This window comes from Pinus tabuliformis, chromosome 5_2 (genome assembly GCF_031772625.1).
Source record: "Pinus tabuliformis cultivar Carrire ecotype Pingquan chromosome 5_2, CPIR1, whole genome shotgun sequence".
In the NCBI taxonomy this organism is placed as follows: Eukaryota; Viridiplantae; Streptophyta; class Pinopsida; order Pinales; family Pinaceae; genus Pinus; species Pinus tabuliformis.
In genome coordinates this window covers 866,543,913-866,568,895 of record NC_142306.1, presented here as the reverse complement: position 1 = coordinate 866,568,895, position 24,983 = coordinate 866,543,913, and the positions used below count along the sequence as shown (strand labels likewise).

The following is a 24,983-nucleotide window of genomic DNA, read 5'->3' as shown; positions in this document are numbered from 1 at the left end:
ATGGCGACCTTATCACATGGAAAATTCCGGGTATGTTTTTTTCACAGTTATTTGGCATTTCCGTCTTTGGAGTTTTGTTTTTCTGCTGAACGCTTCCATTTCTATCTACAAACTAAGTCGTAATGGTGTGTTTTGGTTGTAGAGCTTGCCTCAAACATCTGAGGCCCTCAGGCGAGGCTACGGGGTCGGCATCTCACTAGTTTTCCTTGCTCAAGAAGCCAAGGTAAGGGTTTGCTCCTGAATAACTATTCTTTTAATGAATTTGACTCATTAGATGATTCGAATCTGAGATGGCTAGCTATATTGATTATGTTGCACAACATTTTGAGTTCCTAAGGTTTGAAAGCTTGTTGAGTTACAGGGTAATCCTCCTTGTACAACCGAGAGCTGTTGGGGTTGAGACCTGTACCCCTTTTGCTCGGGTAGAGGGTTTTGTTTTTAGTTCTCTAGCGTCAGCTGAACAATGTTATCCTAATGTAATTATGTATATTCTTTTATCCACCATGGAATGTTCCGGGGTTTACCGGGTTGTATTAAGTGTACTTGCATGGTGCTACGAAGCAATTCTCAGGACTCCTGAGTGAAACTGTTGGAAGCGCCTTGGTTAAGTTATTCTCTTCTCTGAATGTATAATGTGTAACCGTTTGCTACAGTGTTATCACCGACTGCTAATGGATGTTGGTTTCTGGCTATATACAACTGCATGTTTAATAATATGGATTTCACACCTTGTTCTCTGGTTAGATGTGTAAGAGATAACAATCCCCATCCAGATTTTCATTTGGTCTAATAGTTGAACCGAAATTTAAATGATTGTTTAAATGTCTGGCACTATTCTTTTCTATGTACTTATCATTTTTGGTTCTTTACGACCTTCGTGCTATATCTGGTAATTAAATCTTATATGCAGGGTTTCTTAGTTAATTATTTGATGTGAAACCCTACCCGTAGAGTCCTGGAGGTCTGCGTGCATGGTAACCCTTGACGGGCTGGTTTGCATGATACAGGGTTTTCTCCCTCCATGGTTCTCTGTGGTCCGTCGATTACAACCCGCGGCAGAGAATTCTCTTACATTTATAAACCGTATATATTTACAACTTGACCGTGCACCAACTTGTTAATTGTAAGGATATGTATGCATGTTTTCAAATAATCAACATTATCACGCCATACCCTACCTCCGTATAAAACCCAACGAAAATTATAGACCAGTACTACTTGGTTTCTGCCCTCCTCGTTTTGGTTAGCATTAACAGAATGATTCTTGTCTTTTGGTTTGTTTTCCGAGTATAAAATTTATATTTGCAGTTCCAGAATTACACCTACCCACCAGGGATTTAATTAGAGGTTTGCTAAATACTACACCTACCGCTTCCTAGGGGCCATTATCAGAGTTTTGTGTGGTCCAAATCTGTACAACTGTACCAGCGTACCATGGTCACTCTTACTCACTTGTTTCCAGATTTTAAGTAGTTTATGTACCCTTCCCTCTTCTAGATATTCTAAAAGACCACCAACGTTTCCCTTACTTAACTGATGCATTTCAATTACAGAATTAATCCTATATAGGGATTAACTATTTTCTTTCTGCTACAGTCCTTTTCTTTTATATCAAACGGATAATACAAAACTTATTCACGCACAACAAATAGAGTTTTGTTTGGTACCTGTCCTTGGATGTTAATGTGCTGATTTTCAAAACTATTCACCTCTATTTCTTCAGAGCTACTGCCACTTGCAACGCCTTCCAAATACTGATCCAGGTGGATATTGGTGGCCACCTGCCAAGTCCACCTGGACCCCCACCATTGTCTTTCTCAGCTTTTTCAGTTTCTTTAATTGTAGCACAACTTACTATTTTATCAGTTTTTCGGGTCCTGAACTTCCGGAGCCGTTTTGAGGCCCTAAACGACGTTTTTTGGGGAATCCGGGGGCAACACGAGTCCATGGAATGGACTAGTGTTTCCCGTTCCAAAAATGATAGTGCTCGGATAGATCTTTCTAATGAGCTATTGTACGCGTCAAACGGAGATCATATGCCAAAGTTACGACCCCGGGAAGTTGATGTACCAACTTACCCCCAAACGGGGCCCACAGTTTGGCGTTTCATCTCCTAGGGTTAGGTTTTGGAATGTTAAGGGTTTTTCCATTGTTTCTCAACAATAAATAGGCCTTCGAGCCTCATTGTAACACAGTTCAGAGGCATGTAGCCATCACATCTCTTCTCAGAGATAAGCTACCATCGCCCTAGCTAGTTTATTTCCATTTCTGTTTGTAAGCATATTTCAGTATTTTCCATTAATGAAATGAAGTATTATTTCCGCTGCATCTTTGTGTATATGGTTATCTCTGTAATTTGTTGCGTTCCTGTTTAAATCCGGATCAGTGGTATCAGAGCGGTCTGCTTTTTCTCTGTTTTTCTTTGCATGTCCCCAACAAGGTCGGGATATAAGGAGTTAGGGCTTGAACTGGTTGAACCTTTGCAAGACCAGCCTCGCAAATCCCGACGGCCTCCCATGGCGGACGAGAAGAAAGACGAGGGGGCAGGAGATCCCATCAAAATCTTGCTCGAAGAAGCGCTCGAGCGACAACGGAACGCGATGATGGACAGCTTTGCGCAGATCCTTCAGCGGCTACCCAGAAGCGGCGCATCGGCTTCCAGCAGCTCCTCTGGAAACCCACACCCTTTAAGGTACAAGTTAATTTTGAAATCCCCATATTCGAGGGTCAGATAGACGCGATGCCGTAGATAAATGGTTAAATCTGCTAGAGGGTTATTTTTCTGTTCATGAATTTTCGAGTCGGGAAAAGATTGTTTTTGCTCTTCTCAAAGCAGCCCCCCACGTCAAGGACTGGTGGGAAACCTACTGCGAGCAGAAGGATGAAAGTACTGGCTCACTATTTTCAGCCGCACCCACCTGGGATTCGTTCCGGGATGCCATCAAGGAGCAGTACTACCCTGTCGGAAGCTATGAGGATGAATACATAAAGTGGACCACGCTGCGGCAGGGAAGGGACCAAGACGTGCCGGAGTTCACCAATCTTTTCCATACCCTTCGCACAAAGTTGGGTATCAAGGATTCGGAGCAACATTTGATACTCAAATACCGTGGCTGCCTGCACAAGTACATCCAGGAAGAAATACAGTTCCTAAACATCCCCTCGCTCGGCGCAGCATACCGGTATGCCGTCAAGGTCGAGCAGAAGTTTAAACAAAAGAAGCGAGACTTTGGATCTGCGAATCCAAAGCAGGGGAAAGGTGCCCCTAAACCACAGAACAAAGGACAAAGCCAAGGCGGGACAGCCCAAGACAACCAGCCGAAGCTGCAAGCAAAGAGCAACGCCGCGAAGCCGAGAAAGGACACTGGAAAATGGTGCGAGTTCCATAAGAGCTCCACTCACAACACAAGTGAGTGTCGGGCCAAGCAGTCACTGGTGGCTGAGCTAAAGGTTTCAGAATCAGATGCATGTTCCGACTCTGAGTCAGAACCCGATAAGGGGTATGAAAAAGGGAAGCAGATCATTGATGCGGATCCCAGCGCCACTGTTGCTACCGCAAAGATCCAGAAAAATGAACCCGAAGATCCAGAGGAGGAGGAGCGTCTCTTCCACTCCCAGATGTGGGTAAAGGGCTCCCCGATACAGTTCATTGTTGATAGCGGGAGTCAAAAGAACCTCATTTCGGCAGAGGTCGTGAAGCGGTTGGGCTTACCGACCACAGCACATCCACAACCATACACCATTGGGTGGCTTCACCAAGGGCGAGATCTTCGCGTGAGCCAGCAGTGTCGCCTTCCATACAACATCAAGCCCTTCACGGATGAGGTATTGTGTGACATTGCTCCCCTTGAAGTTTGTGATGTATTACTAGGACAACCATACTTGTGGAAGCGACATGCTGTGTATGAATCAAGGCCCCGTGCTGTTATTATTACATTGGGAAATAAGTTGTTCAGGATACCAGAGGTAGCACCACCTGCCGCCATCTCTTTGATTACTGCAAAACAATGCAGTAAGATCATTTCCAAAACCAGGAAATTTGTTTTCCTGATGATACGCCCTCAAGGGAAGAAGAAGACAGTGGCCGCGGCCTCCAAACGGGGTCCCTCTGCACGGCAGCTACAGATGGACAAGATTGTGGAGGAGTACGAAGACATCTTCACCTCCCCGGCAGGGGTTCCTCTGCACTGTCAAGTCAAGCACTCCATCGATCTGACCCCAGGTGCGCCGCTACCCAATGGACCAATTTATCGGCGCTCCGTTCTGGAGAACAATGAAATCAAGAGGCAGATTCAGGAGCTCCTGCAGAAAGGTCACATCCGTCCGAGTTCTTCGCCCTGTGGGAGCCCGATAGTGTTGGTACAGAAGAAGGATGGGACGTGGAGACTCTGTATTGACTATCGGGCGCTGAACAAGATCACTGTCCGTAATAGGTACCCGATCCCGCGGATTGATGACCTCCTAGACCAACTAAAGGGGGCGAAATATTTCAGCAAGATCGATCTGAAGTCAGGATATCACCAGGTACCAATTGAACCCTCAGATGTGTGGAAGACTGCCTTCAAATCCAAGGAGGGCCTCTTCGAATGGTTGGTCATGCCTTTCGGATTGACGAATGCTCCTGCAACCTTTATGAGGCTAATGGATGACATCTTGCGGCCATTCACCAACTCCTTTGTAGTAGTATACTTGGATGACATTCTGATCTTCAGCCAGAGTTGGGAAGAGCACCTCCACCACATCCGACAGGTTCTCCAAACACTGCGGCAACACAAGCTATGTGCCAATTTGGAGAAATGCACTTTTGGCATGACCGAGGTTCAGTATCTGGGATACATCATTGATGAACAGGGGGTGCATGTCGATCCAGCCAAGGTCCAAGTCATTCGGGATTGGCCCTCTCCAACCACTCTAACAGAGCTCCGCAGCTTTCTAGGTCTTGCCAACTTCTACCGCAGGTTTGTGTTGGGATTTTCTCATATTTCTTGGCCCTTGAGTCAAGTCACCAAGGGCGGGGCGAAAGCAAAATTCTTTTGGTCTGAATCTCAACAGAAGGCATTCAGGGAGTTGAAGGATCGCCTCTGCACGGCACCAGTGCTCGCGTTACCAGATTTACAACAACCATTTGAGGTCGAGACAGATGCCTCTGACTATGCTATTGGGGCAGTCCTTACTCAACATGGACATCCAGTGGCATATCACAGTGAAACACTTTCAGACACAGTCCGGAAGTACCCCACTTATGATAAAGAGATGTATTCCATTGTACAGGCCTGCCGACAATGGAAGCATTACATTTTGGGGAAGGAAACGGTCATCCACACAGACCACCGACCTCTGCAGTTCATACAGACCCAAGGGAAATTGCAGAATGATCGCCATCAGAAGTGGTCTACATACCTGCAACAGTTTCACTTGAATATCAAGTATAAAAAGGGCAGCACCAATAATGTTGCAGATTGCCTCAGTCGACCACCGATCATGGCGCTAACCACCGTGCTCAACTCTTGTGGGCACGAGACTTCTGATTGGCCACTTCTCTACAAAAGCGACCCAGAATTCGGCCACACATACCAGACACTCTTGGAGGGTCGGCAGGTTGCAGATTTTCACCTCCAGGATGCCCTATTATGCCACCTCGGTCACCTTTGTGTTCCTTCAAGCGAGCGTGCCAAGATGATTTGGGAAGCACACTACAGTCGGGCTGCTGGGCATTTCGGGGTCGAGAAAACAGTGGCAGTACTGCAAAACTATTTCTATTGGCCGAATCTTCGACAGGATGTTGGGAAGTACATCCGATCATGTACTGCCTGTGCCATTGCCAAACCGACCATTAAGAAGCAAGGCCTCTATACCCCGTTGCCTACCCCTAGTCGACCTTGGGAATCCATCTCCATGGATTACATGTCAGGCCTTCCTTCCACTAAGCATGGAAATGACTGTGTTTTTGTGGTCGTCGACAGGTTCTCAAAGATGGCCATTATGATGGCCTGCAAGAAGAATATCACAGCAGAAGCCACTGCTAAACTCTTCTTTGAACGAGTGTGGGTGCACTTTGGGATCCCACAGTCTATCATCTCAGATCGGGACAGTCGGTTTCTCAGCACCTTTTGGTCCAGTCTCTGGTCAATGCTGGACACCAAACTCACGAAGTCCACAGCCTTCCATCCTCAAACTGATGGCCAGACAGAGGTTGTCAATAGGATGATTGTGCACATTCTGCGCATGTATAACTCAAAGCATCCACGCACATGGGACGAGAGCCTCCCCTACGTTCAGCACAGCTACAACCGAGCTCTTCACAGCTCCACTGGCCATAGCCCTTTTCAGGTGGGTTTGGGATTCCAGCCACTATGCCCCATTGATGTGGCCATGCCACTTGCAGCTACTCACATGAATTCAGCTCATGTCCAGTCCGAAACAGATAAGGCCACCAGCTTCATTGAGCGCATCCAACATATTCGCCAGCAGGTCCATGACATTCTTGAGAAATCAAATGCCAAGTACAAGCAGCGACATGATCAACATCGGGTGCCACACAAGTTTCAGGTGGGCGACAAAGTCTGGTTGCATTTGCAAAAGGAACGCCTTACTGGAGCCTATCGGAAATTGAGACCACTCCGATATGGTCCTTACACCATTACTAAGGCTATGGGAGACAATGCATTTGAGCTCAGCATTCCCCCATTCCTTGGCCTGCACCCAGTATTCAATGTGGACCGCCTTCGGCCATACTTTCCACCATTGCTAGACACATCCGACATTGCAGAACAGCTCAAACCCACAGAATTAAATCCAGATTGCATGGAACAAGCTGCAACTGATCGGATCATGGACACACAGATCAAGAACACTCGCCAACAGAATATCCAACTGTATCGAGTTGTCAAAGCGGGCCAACTCCTTCAGCAGGGCAAGTGGCTCACCAGGGAACAAGTTCAGCAGAAGTTTCCTCATCTCATGGAGGAGCTCAACGCAATGGGGACCATTGCTTCCTAAGGGGGGAGGAATGATCCAGGTGGATATTGGTGGCCACCTGCCAAGTCCACCTGGACCCCCACCATTGTCTTTCTCAGCATTTTCAGTTTCCTTAATTGTAGCACAACTTACTATTTTTAGCAGTTTTTCGGGTCCTGAACTTCCGGAGCCGTTTTGAGGCCCTAAACGACGTTTTTTGGGGAATCCGGGGGCAACACGAGTCCATGGAATGGACTGTGTTGCCCGTTCCAACAATGATAGTGCTCGGATAGATCTTTCTAATGAGCTATTGTATGCGTCAAACAGAGATCATATGCCAAAGTTACGACCCCGGGAAGTTGATGTACCAACTTACCCCCAAACGGGGCCCACAGTTTGGCGTTTCATCTCCTAGGGTTAGGTTTTGGAATGTTAAGGGTTTTTCCATTGTTTCTCAACAATAAATAGGCCTTCGAGCCTCATTGTAACACAGTTCAGAGGCATGTAGCCATCACATCTCTTCTCAGAGATAAGCTACCATCGCCCTAGCTAGTTTATTTCCATTTCTGTCTGTAAGCATATTTCAGTATTTTCCATTAATGAAATGAAGTATTATTTCCGCTGCATCTTTGTGTATATGGTTATCTCTGTAATTTGTTGTGTTCCTGTTTAAATCCGGATCAAATACTGAGCTTTCCTCTGTCTCCTGCTTCTGTTTGCCGCCCAACCTTGAGATTCGTCTTTCGGGACCAGAATCTCCCCCCGTGCTCTCTTGTAGGACCACTGTCCTCGGCAAGATAGCCGCACCTAGTGCTTGGCTATCTGGTCCTCACCAGACTTAGCCATTTTTTCCTTTCTGTTTGTTCTCACAACACAACCTAACTTCTCTTTTTTTCTTTTTTCCTTTTTCCTTGAAACCTTTCCAGTCAGGAGAGATAGTTAGGGTTGTAATCACTGCAACCGTTCTTCCCCAACTTCCACTCAAAATTTGCCAGCATTTAAAAAAAAAAGACCTTTCTTAACTTATTAAAAAAATAATAACAATATTATTAAATTTCAAAACAGTTAATAATGTCATATTCAATTTCTTTTCTTTTAACCACAGTAAGTCAAATATTTACATTTCCCTGGGGCATTACAAGTCAAAGTTTTTAAAGATGACTTTGATTGTGTAAAGATAAAAAAATAAATGGAAATTTTTAATATAGATATATTTTAGTTAAAAATATTTGAAGAATAGTTATTAATATTGATATGATTTTGGTTAAAACAACACGAAGAATGAGACGTCTAAGAAGAAATGTGATTGTTTTAAACGTTTCTAGATGGGTTTTTTATTTTATTTTTTTTATTAAATAGAAATAGGAATTTTAGTCCTAATTAAATTAATTATTATTATTATTATGATTTTAATGGTTAAATTATATATTTTTATTTAAAATAGATTAGTAATTTCATTTTAAAGATATGATAGGTTAGTTTTGCAATTAAATTTAATAATAGAATTAAATTTATTCAATAATAAGTATATGTTTAATCGTGTTTTTAGAATCTCCTAACAATGTTTTTTTGGTAATTTATAGGAATTGGTAATTGGGTCAATTTCATATGACACAAGATCGATGCTAGTTGTTACTACTATACCTCTTGGGGCCTATGTTTTGTCCTCCTCTCTGTAGACTAGGTCACAACTCGGGGATTAAAACTTGGATCACTTGGTTTGCACGATTTCACGTCAGTTCAATAACCAATTGAGCTATCCCTTGGGACTCCCAACAATATTTTATTACTTAGTTAACATTTCAAGAATATTTAACTAACACCATGCATTGCAAAGATCATAACATTCATTCTAGAAAAGAGACCACATCACATGTTTATAAGCGACTCTCAAGGCAAATTCCTTAACTTTATTTATGTGGCAAATGATAAAAGATACAACAAGGGAACATGACCAATTACGTGCGACTCTTTTATAGAATATAATTATCCAAGGCACAACTACCTATAAGACTTATCAATTCGGACCGTAAAGCATCTACAAACCTACCTCATGTAGGTCCTAAGTCTTCCATGTTCACTCAATCAATGCTCAATTCGCCCTATTGTGTTAAACTTTGACTTATCACAATCACAATGCTCCTTGTCCACCCTTGTATGAATGACCAAATTTATTCAATGAATTTGCACATGTGGGCATCCTCTTTATACAGTAGGGGCGCCTTGCCTTTGCTTTCACCATGTGGACCCAACTCCCAATATGCCTACTAATAATGGAGTTCAGGCCCTTGGGTCCACCAGTTTGGATCATATGCTTAAGGCATCCTAACTTGCATATGGCAACTACAAACAATTCGCCACAACATTCATTCAGCAGGCAAGCATCATGTAGCCTTGCAATATCCCATCACAATCATTAATGCTTACCTTAACCAATTGGGCAGGGTGTCTATTGCCACCCACAAGCAAAACTCTTACAAATGGTGTCTAATAGATTAAAAGGCCCAAACCAAAATGTTAAAGGAAAAAGTTCAATGAAAGAAACATCAATGCCAAATAGATAACTTTAATGAATAATGGTATATCATAATGCGCAACTACATGAAGCTTAATATCTCCAGTGTGAAAAATAGTGAATAATAATAATAATCTAATTTTAAGATCATCACCAAACCAAACACTAATTAGTGTATGAGACTCCCTTGTTTGTAGGACACAACTAAGAACCAACTCATAAAGGTTGCAAATCAAAATAAGAAGATAAAGAATACATTTTCTCTTACATTATCAACCTACTTAAAAATTAAGATATCAAATTTATAAAGAATACACTAAAAATTAACATTGAGGAAAGATTTAGTGAACAGTAAAACAAAATTGGTTGAGAAAAAGATAGAAATAAAAAGCAAATGATTAATTGGATGAGAAAAGGATATAAATAAAAAGCAAATGATTAATAATAAATTAAATAAAACCATGAATTTTTGATATGGATGACGGTATCCAATTAGATCTTGTTAAATCTGAGACTTTTGTGATCCATAATGTAGAAATGTCTTTAGAATTAATCACATTCTTAGGATTTGGTCTACATTTCGAACCAACTAATGTGGTTCATCCTAAGACAAGATGGAAAAAATCATACAATCTTCATGAATAAATAATAAAGATAAAAAACTAAATTTTATCATTACACTACAAACTTTATTTATTATCATTCCCTACTTTATTTTTTAAAAAATATTTTATACAATCATTAAATCTTATATATAATTTAAATATATATACTTTATTCATTATTATTCTCTACTTTATCTTTTTATAATGGTTCATCCTTTAACTTAGGTATGATACAAACTATAAAAATAAAAAAAATAACAATAACAATAAAAAAAAATCACCTTTCAAAGGTCCCCTTTGATTTAGATAATTATATTGTAAAGTGTAGGTGAAGAATTGCAAACACTATGCACTTTTCTATAATATCACAAAATTAGCATTCCAAACGCTTTGGAAAATTAGGTATATTTGCAAACACTTTCGGTTGGGAAACATTCCGGACACTTTTTCACTTACCAAAGAATTTTACGTGTGTTATACGAATATCGCACTTTCTCCTTTTTAAAATATCAATAATAAAGGAAGTGATAAAACGGCCATTTCACCTTTCTTTGGTTCTGATCATTCTCGCCGGATGCCTACTTTCGCAATCGAAGTTGTGCGTATACCTTTTCGCTGGTAGTAAGCCCATAGAATCTTTTGTAATTGCTTGTTCCATAAGTTGTGTCCTTCGCCCAAGGTCTTCATGTGACATTAACTTTTTCCCCTTTAGATTAAATTATAATACTCGTTTTGTAAATTTAAAAAGATTTGAAATCAATAAAATTAAATAAATAATTTTTTTTTTCCAAAAAAATTAATGTAATTATTATATAAAATAAAATTATATTAGATATCATTTTTTGGGATTCAACTGCGTTAAGTAAGTCATTCAAAGTATGATCATTTCCATGAGAGGTAGTCGTAAAGTGATTAATTTCTCATGATTTTTAAATAGTTCACTTAGCACTCATTGCATCGGGTGATGCTCACAGGGGTGAAGAAGTGGGATTGAAACTAGTGAAATGTGGAGAACGAATCACATAGCATCAATCATCACTTCCGGGGCTTGCACCTGGTAACCAGGACTTCCCGGGAGGTCACCCATCCCAGAACTCCTCTGGCTCAAGCGCGCTTAACTGTGGAGTTTTTCCCCACAATCAAGCCCACTTAGCTTGCTACCCCATTTGCAAAACCTTAGCAAGTATTGTGCCTCATGAACCATTCAAGTTCACTAGTTTCAATCCCACTTCTTCACCCCTGTGAGCATCACCCGATGCAATGAGTGCTAAGTGAACTATTCAAAAATCATGAGAAATTAGTCACTTTACGACTACCTCTCATGGAAATGGTCATACTTTGAATGACTTACTTAACGCAGTTGAATCCCAAAAAATGATATCTAATATAATGCACTGCGAAAATCCCCCATACTAAAATTATATTATTGAACCGAAAAGTTTATTCTACAACCTAGTTTGAAGACGTAGTTTGAAAACGTTGTGTAAGTATATCTGTTTTTTTTTAAATAAAAGTAAAATATTCTCTAAATAAAAAATTAATATCCACTATAATAAGAAAAATATGCTATGCATATTTAATTAGTTGTCCATATGTACCTAATGTAATTTTATGTAAAGTAATTAAAAGTAAAAAAAAAATATAATTAGAAAAAAATAAAAAAAATATGTGAGTAAGATTTTTAAAACTGATATCAACTTCATATATATATCTATGTATAAAAAAAATGTTAAAATAAAATATTTTGATGTTGTATAGAATAAAATATCTAATATTGGTTTTTAATAAAATATTTTAAAATTGATATATGTTTAAAAATATATTAATAACAAAAAAAACTAGTTTAATGTGTGTTGAAGAAATTTGATCTCTATAAATTAATGTTAAATATATAATTAAAATAGATCTTTGTTAGATAAATGGTAAAGATAGATCTTTGCTCGTGTTTATACCTATAAAACATATATTTCATTAATAAAAAAAATCCGCATGAATTTTTTTTTGTAAAATATAATTTTTCAAAAAAATATATATGCTAAATAAATGCGATAAAAAAAATCTTTTTTAAAAAATGTGGAGCGTGAGTCTTACTTATAAAAGCTTTATTAACCCAAGAGCACAATTTGTATATATATACATATTTACATAAGCTGCATTAAAACCATATTTTTCGCGATAAAAAGAACTTATATGCACTGATAATGAAAAACAGTGAGTATAGCAAAAATATTAATTTGTGTTCTTGATCTCCGTGAATAATCTATGGTAGTATTCATTGGCTTGTCCATTTAAAGATTCTTTGGTCACCCAAATCCGGAATACCTTCTTTATCTTTAGAGAGGGTGTCTATAGTGGAATTAATTATGATATTTGAGGAGAATGATTTTATGGGATGAAAGTTAAATCTTTTCGTTATAATATTTATATAAATTTTTATTTAATTAATAGCTAAATAATATTTTATTTTATTTATTTATTATTTTAAAATATTAGAGATTTTTTTGATATATTAATTTTTTTTGTTTTTTGTTTTTTTAAATTAAATTGAAAATATATATATTAAAAAAATCGCCACAATAAAACTTCCGAATAACTAATCAATCATAAATTAGTAAATAAATTTTGAAATAAAAAATATTAAAAAAATAATAATTCAAACAACTAATCAATCATAAACTAGTAAATAAATTTTGAAATAAAAAATATAAAAAAATAACAATTTATTAAAAATATTCTGAAAACATTTAGTTAAAGCTAAAAACATACTGCACTTTATTATATAAGAAACCGGTGTAATATAATACTTATGCATACTGAAACAATAATTAATAATTAGGTCGATAGGCTTTCCTTTGAAACATACTTTCGTCGTCCTTTTCATTCTCAGGTTGACACCTGGCGTCCACATTCGGCGGGCATCTGTCGTGCAATTTCTGTTTATTCTCAGCGATTTCCGAGAACTTCCTGCTTTCCGTCCGTTTGGTAGCATTATTGCTGGGTGGCATTATTGCTCAACTCTCTCCAAAACCCAGTTATGCGGTGCACGATCAACAAATTCGTGCTTTGAAAACCCTGTTTTGCGGTGCACACATTCGTGGCTTGAAACCCCTGTTCTGCGATGCACGATCAACAAATTTGTGCTTTGGAAACCCTGTTCTGCGGTTTCCGTGCTTCCATGACCTTACCGACAGCCTTCTTGGATCAAACTTCATCGACAAACAGACAGCCCTGTTTGACAATCTCACAAAGTATAGCAGTGTTCAAACTGACAGAGGAGCCTGGTTTGACAATCTCACGAACGGAGCTGGAAATCGTGAGCCGGAGCTGTGTTTAGAATACATCTACACAACATCATTTCTTCCAGGTCAGGTCCTTCTTCAACTACTTTGTTTCCCTTTCCTTGCCATATCATCTCTCTCAGTCCTGTTTTGCTTCCTATGGATTCACTGGACTTCATTAATGATAGGCTTATGAATTTTTTTACATGGTTGTCCTCTGCTTTCTCCTTTTTCTCCATTCAGCATGATTATCCTTCAAAAGAAAATCCGTTTTGATAAGAGGACATCTCTGACTTACACTGCCAACTATGGCTGCTTCGTGATAGATGCCTCACAAAACCAAGTTATGAAATAGTTTGCCGGAAGCAGGTTGTTCCATTGCTGGCACACAATTCGATATACACAAATTGCACAGGAAGCGAATAGATTATATCCTATGGCAATTCGTTCCACCCTGTGGCAAACACAAGAGTCGTTGATTCAATTTCCATATTTCTTAACTCAACCGGTTCAACAAGGAGACAATAACAATTCGTGACAGTATAATCTAAATCCCGTGATAGTATAATCTGAATCCTTCCTGCTGTCATTTTCCATAGATCCACCCTTTATTTGAACTTCCTTTGATTTCTGGTTGGATCCTTTCTCAACCAAAGAATTTGGTTTGGATATTTTAATAAGACTCTAGGTGAACGCTTTCGGTACTGAGCATGGATAGTGTAATACTGAAAAGGATGCATCCCCTCAAACAACTGCAATGTTTCTCTGAATTCTTTGACATGGCTCTGTATATCTTCAGGATTGTTGGCATTTTTACATGTCTGAAAATTTAGGGACAATTCTAAAATTTTAGGTGCAGGTTTGATCTAAGTCACAGGTCTGAGAATATTTACACATATATGAACTATGTCTTCTAAAAAATAAGTAGGTCTAAACTGCTGTCCACATACTATTTTAAACTTGTCTTCTCACAGGCCCGAGATTGTTATAGATCCTTTGCCATAGGTCAACTAGTTGTAGATCCTTTGCCATAGGTCAAAAATCTATGCAAAAGTACTTAATGTCACAAAGATATGTGACAATTCAAAAACTCTTGCTTCAGTTACAAGTCTTCATTGTACATAGGTCTGAGATATTGTCAGAAGCTTGAGCTACTAGGCATTTTTGCACACAAGACATATGCCTCATGTCCAAGAGTTTACAGGTCACAAATTCTCTTCCACAAGTCGGAGCACAACAAATGTTACATGTCTGAAAATTTAGGCACAATTCTGAAATTTTAGGCACAGGTTTGCTCACCATTCACTACCTCACCTGATCCACTTCTTACATCATGGTAAACCCTGTCTGATAGAACGCTTAAATTTAAGATTTCAAGATATGCCTCGGCTTGGAAGTCAGCTTGCACAGGGATCTTAACACTGAGTTGTGCTCCTCCAGAATTCTTTTTCTTTAATCAGGAAAGTGATGCTATCAAGCAACTCAATCGAACTATGTTAATTGATAGCTATTATCTTAGCGTTAATATTCTCCAGTTAAGAATTCGTTTGGGAATTTCCTTGGCTTATTGTAAAATTCTCAACATTCTCAGTCAGTCGCTGTAACTTCATGTATGTTGTCACAAAAGACTGATAGGAAAATGAGTATGAGGTCTTCAACTGTCTCACCATCCACTACCTCACCTGATCCACTTCTTACATCATGGTAAACCCTGTCTGATACAACACTTAAATTTAAGATTTCAAGATATGCCTCGGCTTGGAAGTCAGCTTGCACAAGGATCTTCTTACAGGAAAGTTTGTAATTTAACAATGAACCATTACTTTACTGGCCAGAAGTTCTTTTTTTTCAAACCTGATCCACTTCTTACATCATGGTAAACCCTGTTTGATACAACAGTTAAATTTAAGATTTCAAGATATGCCTCGGCTTGGAAGTCAGCTTGCACAGGGATCTTCTTACAGTAAAGTTTGTAATTTAACAATGAACCATTACTTTATTGGCCAGAAGTTCTTTTTTTTCAAAACAATGGTTCCATTAATGAAAAGATTTTAATCCATTACAATAAGAAATGGGCTGCAATCTGCAATTAAGATAAACTAAATCACACCCTTCACCGGATTCTGCACATGTTGGTTTATATTTAAGACCTGTCATTTTGATTTGATTAGTACCTTTCAGGTTCTAACATCTTTTACGAACACACAATCTTCTATACAGTTTCTTTGTGTTAAACTTGCTCTTTTTTTGCACAAAAACAATTAAAATTTATATTCTAAAAAACTGTGGCTAAACCATAAGCGTAGGTTTACAAGAAATATATAGTTTTAGGTAGACATACCCTAGAGTGCACAGGCAAGTATAAATTATCCAAAAAATATTGTGGAGGCCTATCCATGTCATTCTACTCTGAATTCTGCATGTGTGTTGCTTAAGAAATTGACATACTAACAATACTATTAGACAAAACATGGTATGAGCACACATTTTCAGAGAAAATTTTGATTGTGCACACCTAAGGATAGGTAGGAGGCGAGGTCATTCAAAGCCCTTCCTTGCAGTCCATGAAATTACATGGGTTGGTGAGGCTAAAATTATATCGAAACTGCCCACATTCTTTCCCCTTGCACACCATACTCCATTTGCCTCTTTGTAACTTTGTACGAAAAGAAAATGGGAATTGAATTACTCCTCTTTTTGCAGATCGTTGCATTTAGATGGGTTGGTCAGGCTGCAAATAAATAGAAACTGCCCATGATAGTCTGCAATCTGGCCACAGTTTTGTGACTGATGGAATCTGATTGTTGTTATGGTCTGGATGCTGTTTTCAGGTGCTTGTTTCTGACAAGAGGGAGGACCCAGATAGCTCTTATTACAAACATGAGCTTGGCCCCAAATAGTTCTTCTAGATGCCCAGACTGAAGGAATGTGTGAACTTTCAGATTCAATAGCTATACATAGTGTTTGAATGGCGTGTTCGTTATATGCAATGGCTACCATTCAACATATGTTTAATGAAAGTGATTCCCTATAATGTGAAAAAATGCACAAGCACAGTGAGTACACCCGAATATAGCATATTAAAAAAAAAAAAATTGTGCATTGTTCAGAAAATCGTTAATATATCATGAATTATGTACAAGATTCACAAAAGAAGCACACTGCTTCCAAGTGATGGGTCTCACACTGCCTGCGCTAAGTGTGGGCACTTTATGTTGATGCCTCCAAGGCCTACTAATATGAACCACTTATAAAAAATTATTACAAAGCCATAAGGAGTCCAGTCAGCCTTTAAAAAGGGTCTGCAAAGGGTAAATTAAGTGAGCGAAATACATGGCAATTGCCTTGATTGAACCACATCTCTTAATGGGTAGGATCAGTATTAGGAATGGCTGGAAAATGTTCCTATTTTATTGATGTTTTGATGGTACTGTAAGACTATAAGGATCTTTGAGGCGCTTGAGGTACTTTCGTATTTGCACAATATGTACCTTGTCACTGAATCAAATAACAAGCATTTTGTTAATGTGGTCTACCTTGGGTGGTTAATATGAGAGGTTATTCTCCTCCCCGTCTAGGTTGTGCCCTTATTATTGTTTCACCATCAAAAGTTAGCCTTGTTAGATTAGATTCCGCATTCATATCACATCTTCTTTAACTAGAATTTTGTGTTGTGGTGAAATTGATGAATTGCAGGTACTCCTATCACGGGAAAAAGAAACCTCCTGTTAATATTATGGAGACAACCTTGACAACGAATTCCATTCCTCTATTGCTGAATGGTTGCACCGAGATTCAACCACTACTTCAGATAATCGATGTTGGTTCTGTTACCTCATTAAAAACAACATCATCGCACTTCCACATTACTCTATATGATGGAACACATCAGCATAAGACTTTGCTACCATCCGCATATGGCCCACAATTTGTATCTAGAGACATCCAAATTGGCTCAATAATTCTGCTTAAAAAAGCAGCTTGCACAGTGCTCCAAAACTCCTCGTAAGGCCCACCAGTTGAAGTCACTCTCTTTTACTTTTTCCCTTCTAAACGTTGTTTGCATTAAAAGAAGGAAAATGGAATCTTCATTAATTCATTTCTCATTTGTTTACATAAGGTCCATCCGAGTTGTTGAGCTTGAAGTTGTGATGCGCTCAGCAACATTGATGAAGGACGCATCGACGCTACAACATGCATAGGCGGGTTCATCCCAATTTAGCTCTTCATCATCTGAAGATACCTTGCCCTTTGTAGTTACTCCACCAACTACGGCAACAACTACAACAATTCCATTCATGACACTCAACCCTTACCGAAAATATTGGTCAATCCAAGGTAGGGCATATGCAAAAACATCATTGAAGGCTTACAACAATGTGCGAGGCTCAGGAAAAGTTTTTGGATTTGACCTTATCAACCGTGATAAGGAAGAGATCCACCTTTCTGCATTTGCCGAACTGGCCGAATCTCTTTACAATCTAATTCAAGTTGGGCAACTATACATTGTTTCAAATGGCACAGTGAGAGAAGCAAATCCAAACTACAACCACCTCAAGAACAAATGGGAAATTTACTTGTTTGCTGCTTCCACTATCAATCCATGTCCCACAGATGATCCAACGTTTCCTTACCAGAGCTTTCACTTCAAGACTATTGCTGAAATAAAAAGTGCAACTCCAAATACGAATGTGGATGTCATTGGTGTTGTTACCTCCACTTCACCTGCATCAACAATTCGACGAAAAGATGGAAGTGAAACATTAAGGAAAACACTCATATTAAAGGACAAGTCGGGTTTTAGCATTGATGTAACATTATGGGGAGACCATTGTGACTATATAGGACAGAATCTTTCTGAATTCTACTCTTTCGACAACCCACCAATCCTTGCAATCAAAGGAGGCCGCATATCAGAATTTAATGGAACCACAATAGGGACGATACCAACAAGCACTCTCACAATAAATCCACAAGTTGAAGAAACTCACCAACTACATGCATGGTTCCATGAAATAGGCTATAGCTCTTCTTCTCCATCTTTGAGTAGAAACCATGGTATTGCTTCGAAACGTGCCCTACCACGAAAGACGTTTCATGAAATTGCTGGCATGCATCCCTCCTATAAAGCAATCTGGGTTTCAGTTCGAGCAACAATTAATGCTCTTCATATGGACGACTTCTACTTTCTAGCATGTCCACTAGATTTCAATGGAAAACAATGCATGAAGAGCGTTGTGGAGCATTCTAACAATCTTTGGCATTGTACAAAATGTAACGGTGACTTCCCAGAATGTGACTACCGTTACAAACTTAAAATTGAGCTACATGACCACACCAGGAATCTACAAAATGCCATAGTTTTCAATGATGCAGGGAACGAGCTCATGGGCATCACGACAAAAGACCTATTCCTGCTTTCTATCGAACCAACTGATCTGCAGGAAATTTGTGGCCGAATTTCAGGGCACCGCTTCCAGCTAACACTTTCCATTAAAGCAGATTACTTCAACGGTGTTCAATGCTTGCAACCAATACTGATCAATTCAGAAGAAATTCAATATGCCTCTGCATGCAAGGAAGCACTCACTGACATTCAAGCAATGTCCACTTCAAAACGACCTGTTGTCCGCCGCCTTTGAACTGTTTCTTAGGGTTTCTTCTACCACGCCTGTTTGTACATAAACAAACATTTCCGCACAACTAATTGTCTCATCTTGTTGTAAATTACACACCCATGTTATTATGATGCAACCTGTAGCTTTCACTGCAAATACTCTCTTCCAGTTGATGAGCCCCAAATTTGGTAACATTTTGGGCTCATTTGGCCTAACTACCTTTGCTCAATCCTTCATTTTTCATAACTTATGCATCATTTTTTAGTATGTTTATGTCATTTGTACGGATAAGGGCAGTCACTATTCCTAGGTGGCTAACACGTGCTCATTTCAAGTTTTTTGATACATGATTGGAACAAAACCGGGCAGATAAGGACCATGAGATAGCCAAGATGGGGTTGAGGATTCGTAGGAGGGTTGTCCACAGCATTAAATGGCCTTCCTCGGGATCTTCACCCCCAACTCCGAGCTCCAACAGCCACCACAACCGGATTTAGAAGGCAGCCAAACGGATTTTGAGGAAGCAGCAGTTCACTCCTAGTTTGGTCAGCCAAGTCCCACTGATTTAGGAGGCCAGCTTGGGGCCTCGTGATGTATAAATGATAAGGCCTTCGCCTTCGAAAAGGACTTTTGAAACATTGTTGCACATTCTGCACTTCGAGCTGCTAGCTTGGTTTTGCTCTTTTGTAGCCATTATTGGCATGCTATTTGACTTATGATTATTATTTTTTAATGGAAAGCAGTCAGATTTGATCTCAGTTATGAGCTTTTAAAGGAGCCATAGCTCTCAGGGTTGGGCCCAACCTGAGAGCCTAAGGCCTCCTTCTTCTGTATTGTTATCTTTTCTTTCAGCATTATGGTTTTCTTTACATGCATTTTAAACGCAGTTTGTTGAGTTAGATTTCTTGGCGTGGTTAAGTAGGTCATTGTTAGAAGATAGAGTTACTTCAGCTGTTTAGAATAAAGTGAAGAGATTGGAGTTGATAAAAGTTCCAGAAAAGGGTTGCCTGCACACTCATTTTCACCTCTTTCTAGGGGCTGGAATTGCAGACAGTGCTACCCACCAAAAACATTGGTTTACGTACTCATGCAATCTTTGGGGCAATATTTTCGTTTGTAGGAGTTGTCCATGCGTGCAGACCTCTTGGAATGTTTCTTTGCTTCAGTGCCATACATGGTTTTCCTTAGAAATAACGTTGCTGTTCATTGGTTCCATTAAACAGTTAGGAATGTTTTGCTTATGTGCAGGACGTGGATGATTTGATTCAGTTTACACTGTGCAGTGCTACTCCCTCACCCTCTCATCCCTCTAAGCCTTGCCCAGGCCACTTGCTCACCTCCCAATTAGACCCCTTGTCTCTCAGCTACTCTACTGCCCACGTTATCCTCCCTTTTCGGCCTTCCATTCCCTCTACCCTCCTTTAGACAAACTAGCTTAGCACACCCCCTCATCATCTCATCTCTCTGTCACTAAGTCATTACAAACCCCTCTCCTACCTCCCTATCCACCCATGCAGCCTCTTCCACTCACCCATCACCCAAAATCCGATTGTAGAACATCCTGTAGGAATTACTGAACATCCTGTAGAAATTCTGAAACATCCTGTAGAACCCCTGCAGACTTCCTGTAGAAGCTCATAAACGCGGTCTCTTGGTAGCCAAACTTTGTGAAACTCTCTGGAAGGGTGTTAGGGACCCCTTAGACCCTCTCTGAACTTTCCCAACCTTTTTCAAGCCTTTCTCCTCCTTGATCCACCTCTGCACAGTAAAAAGCTAGTTAAAGGCACATGCATGATAATTCTAATAATTGAAACAAAAATACAAAAGATGTTTTCTTCAGATAGAGGTAGTCTAGACACATGCATTTTACCTTCATAGAAGTAATGGCACCTCTTTCAGTAGTTTGCATTCCCATCTCTGCATCAGTAAGACTAGCTGGTAGAATTAGGGTTTGCTAGGGTTTGCGTTTCTTGTTGGCTTTCAGTTCCTTTCTGCAAATAGATTAGCTTCCTTTGAGATTAGCTTTCGTCCATCAGTTAAAAAGCTTCTTCTAAGAGCTCATAGAAGTTGGCTTGAGCCCCTAGCGGACTTGTGCCAGCTGACCAAGTGACAGCTGCGGCAAGAGCTAGTACTTGTGCATACAGTGCCGTCGCTTCCAAGTTTGTTACGAACTACTGGGTTGATAAAACTAAAGAAGGAAGCTCCAGGAGTTGTAGCATTATTGCTACAATACTGGAGCCCACCATATTTTTGGCGCCGTTGCCGGGGAAGCGTCAGAGTATTGGTGATTGTTGCTTTTCTTCTACTTTCCTACTCTCGCCTTCTACTAAGTAGTATTTCATTTCCATTTTGCAATTTCCTTTCTGCAAAAGTAGCATAGACATTTCCTGCTTTCATAGATTAACATTTCAATTCCGTAATTTCATTTCTGCAAGCATAGCTTAGCATTTCATTCCTGCAATTTCATTTGAGAAAAATAGATTAGTTCTTTCATGCTTTCATTTCAATTCCGCATTTCCATTTCAGCAAGATAGTTAGTTGCAATTCAATCTGTTTTAGTTTTGCAGGTACCAGAAAAACAAAAGCAATCAGAAGTCTTTTCATTTCATGCCTCGTAGAAATCGAGATAAAACAGGCAAATTCTTAACCAACACCCCCACCACATCACTGAGTCACCCTTCTCTCTTCTTTGGTGACAGTGATCCAGAAGAACCTATAGGCGAACCTCCTGAGATATACGAAGATCCTATAGCAGAAGAAGAGTTAGAGAACACTCCATCTAAAGCTATGGTTGACAATAGGGGAGAAGATGAGAGAATTGAAGGTGCCTTCCCCATCCGAGAGACCAATGGAGACATGAAAATGAAGAACATCAGCCCCTCCGCTTTACCTCACTTCCATGGACTGACTACTGAAGACCCTGATACCTTCATGTTTGAGTTTGCCGTCCTTTGTCGAACCTATGACTATACCGAAGATGAGCAAAAACTGAAACTCTTCCCCTCTACCCTTAAGGATGCAGCATTACGCTGGTTCATGGGCTTACCTGGGAACAGTATCACCACTTGGGCCTAGATGCAGCAAGCTTTCAATACCAAATACCAGGACTACTGTAGGTCCAAGGAAACCAAGAGAGAATTATTTCGGATGACCATGGGGAATGATGAGTCTTTAGAAGATTACGAGGAAAGGTTCCAACTTAGCTATAAACGGGCTAGGTGCACACTTGACCCTGAATCTCTTAAGTTGGTCCTGCTCCGAGGAGTCCCTGAAGACCTCTTAGATACCCTTCACATGCTAGCTGGAGGAGATATTTACCAACTACCTTATGAGGACATAAAGACTGTGTTTAGAAACCACTCTAGGGCAGCCCGAAAAAGAGGTAGAGGAAACCTCCTCTCAGCTGGTATTCCTTTCTGCAAACATGAGTTTGCAAATCAATTAGAGGACCTCAAGAGTGAGGTGAGATAGACCATCGCCATGCAACTTGATACATTCCGAATCCAACAGAAGAAAGAGGAAGCTGAGAGGGCTTTGGCTATCTTCTGCCCTAGGTGTACAAGGAAACATCCTAAGAACGAGTGCCCATTACATTCGGTTGAGGTATGTTTTGTCTGTGAGGAGGACCACCCCACAAACCAATGTCCGACCTTACTTGGGCTTAAAACCATGTATCAAGGGACAGAAGCGCCCACTGAACCTCTCTATTTCCTCAACAAAAGGAGGCCACAAGGACCTAGACCTTACCAACAGGGGATGCAAGGGACACCTCAAGCTTATTACAGCCCCAACCAATCCGCTCCTATGCCTTCCTGGGGTCCCCCTGCTCATCCTTCCTGGTCTATACCTCCTCCATGGTCTTACCCACCTCAGTACCATACTCAGCCCACTACTCATTTGTTTCACTCACATGCCCAGCCACAGCCTCAGTGGAATGCACCTCAATCGGGGTGGAGGCCCCAGTACAATACTCCTCCCGCCATTTTGCCTCCACCACCAGCTCAACCAAAACCATTACCTCCTGCTCCTCCAAGGCAACCCCAAATGCCTGCTCAACCGAACCCGAACCCCAACAACAGACAGGCCCAGCAGGTATATACTGGGGAAACATCATGCCCTACCTATGCTGTGGAGATCTAGGAGATTAATCTGCGATCTGGAAAGACTCTTCCGGATCACCAACCTCCTCCCCCAGAGGACGAGGAAGATAAACAGGAAAGTGAACCAAAGGCCATTCCACCCTTTCCTGAGAGACTAACGGCCACCACACAACCCAACCCAGAGGAGGATGAGCTTCTGGGAGAACTCAAACAGTTGTGTGTGAGAATACCACTTCTCCAAGCCATCAAAGATGTACCGATATACAACAAACTGGTTAAGGAAAAGTGTTTCAGACACCCAGGCAGGCGAAAAAGAGATGCTTCAACCATCAATGTCATAGGACAACTGTCTGATCTTATGTTGGGGCAGGCCATCTGCCCAAAGTATCTGGATCCTGGGAGTCCTGTAGTGGATGTCCACATCAATGACACCATCATACCTCACACATTGATTGATCTGGGGGCTGCCATTAATGTGATGACCAGAGATACCATGCTCAAACTCAACCTTCAGGGTTCCTTGAGAAAGACCTCGACAGTCCTACAACTAGCAGATCGCTCCACCGTGACTCCCGAAGGGATTGTAGAGGATGTCTTGGTCTCTGTTGACTCTTGGGAGTACCCTGCAGACTTCTTGGTTCTGCAACCAAAGGCAAAGCTTACTGGATACCCTCTTATTTTGGGAAGGCCTTGGTTAGCCACTGCAAATGCTTACATAAGCTGCCGTGCAGGAAACATGACCATCAAAAATGGTCCTATGTCCAAGCAACTAGTCCTGTACCCTCCTGCCCAACCCTTATTAGAGCATGACTTACCACTTTGGTTGGAGGAAGGAGAAGAGGATGAGGTGTACTCAACACCTTTGTGCACCCTAGACACCACTAGGGGAGGCCTCCCAACCGAGGATGATTTGATTGAGACCTTGATCCAGACTCCACCTCCCAGTGCATTGTCCTTAGAGGAATTGGTGGAGGATGCCCAAGCCAGCACCTTAGTGGACCTTTGTGTGACCAACCCTGTCACTCCCAGAGTAAAAAATGTGGAGTTCGGCCCTGAGAGAACGTTAAAGATCAGCTCCTCCCTATCTCCTTCCCAGGAAAAGGAGCTGTGTAGTCTGTTGGCCAGTCATCTAGATGCTTTTGCTTGGAGCTATAAGGAGATGAAAGGAGTCCATCCCTCGGTCTGTACCCATCACATCTACATCAAAGAAGATTGTAAACCGGTTAGACAACCCCAAAGGAGAATGAATCCAGCCCTTAAGGACATCGTCAAGGAGGAATTACAAAAATTGTTGGATGCCGGATTCATTTACCCCATCTCGGATAGTGAATGGGTGTCCCCTTTGGTGTTGGTTCCCAAGAAAAACAGGAAGTGGAGAATCTGTGTGGACTACCGAGAACTGAACAAGGCCACCAAGAAAGACCATTTTCCTCTACCCTTCATAGATCAAGTGTTGGATGGACTGGCAGGAAAGAAGTTTTTCTCTTTCCTAGATGGGTTTAGCGGGTATAACCAGATCCAAATCAGCCCGGAAGACCAAGATAAGACCACCTTCACTTGTCCTTGGGGTACCTTTGCTTACCGAGTTCTTCCCTTTGGACTATGCAATGCTCCTGCCACCTTCCAGAGAGCCGTCTTGAGCATCTTTTCTGAGCTGGTCCATGATTCGGTGGAAATCTATATGGATGACTTCACTCCTTATGGGTCCAATTTCCAGGAAGCATTGTCCAATTTGGGAAAAGTCCTAACCAAGTGCATTGAGATGAACCTGTCCCTTAGTCCTGAAAAGTGTGAATTCTTGATGACTGAAGGGACCGTGCTAGGCCATACCATTTCTTACCAAGGGTTACAGGTGGATCCTAACAAAATTGCTCTCATCAAGAAGGTTCCACCTCCTCAGAAGGTAAGAG

The 24,983-nt window shown here is 40.7% G+C and overlaps 1 protein-coding gene across 1 annotated transcript in view; it reads left to right on the top strand.

The window, feature by feature from the left end:
- LOC149162076 (uncharacterized) overlaps nt 1-24,983 on the top strand; it is a 36,930-nt gene continuing 11,947 nt past the window's right edge. The window contains exons 1-2 of the mRNA XM_089435094.1: nt 1-30; nt 143-223. Of these exons, the coding sequence (XP_089291220.1) occupies nt 1-30; nt 143-223 (111 nt within the window). The remainder of the gene's footprint in view (nt 31-142; nt 224-24,983) is intronic.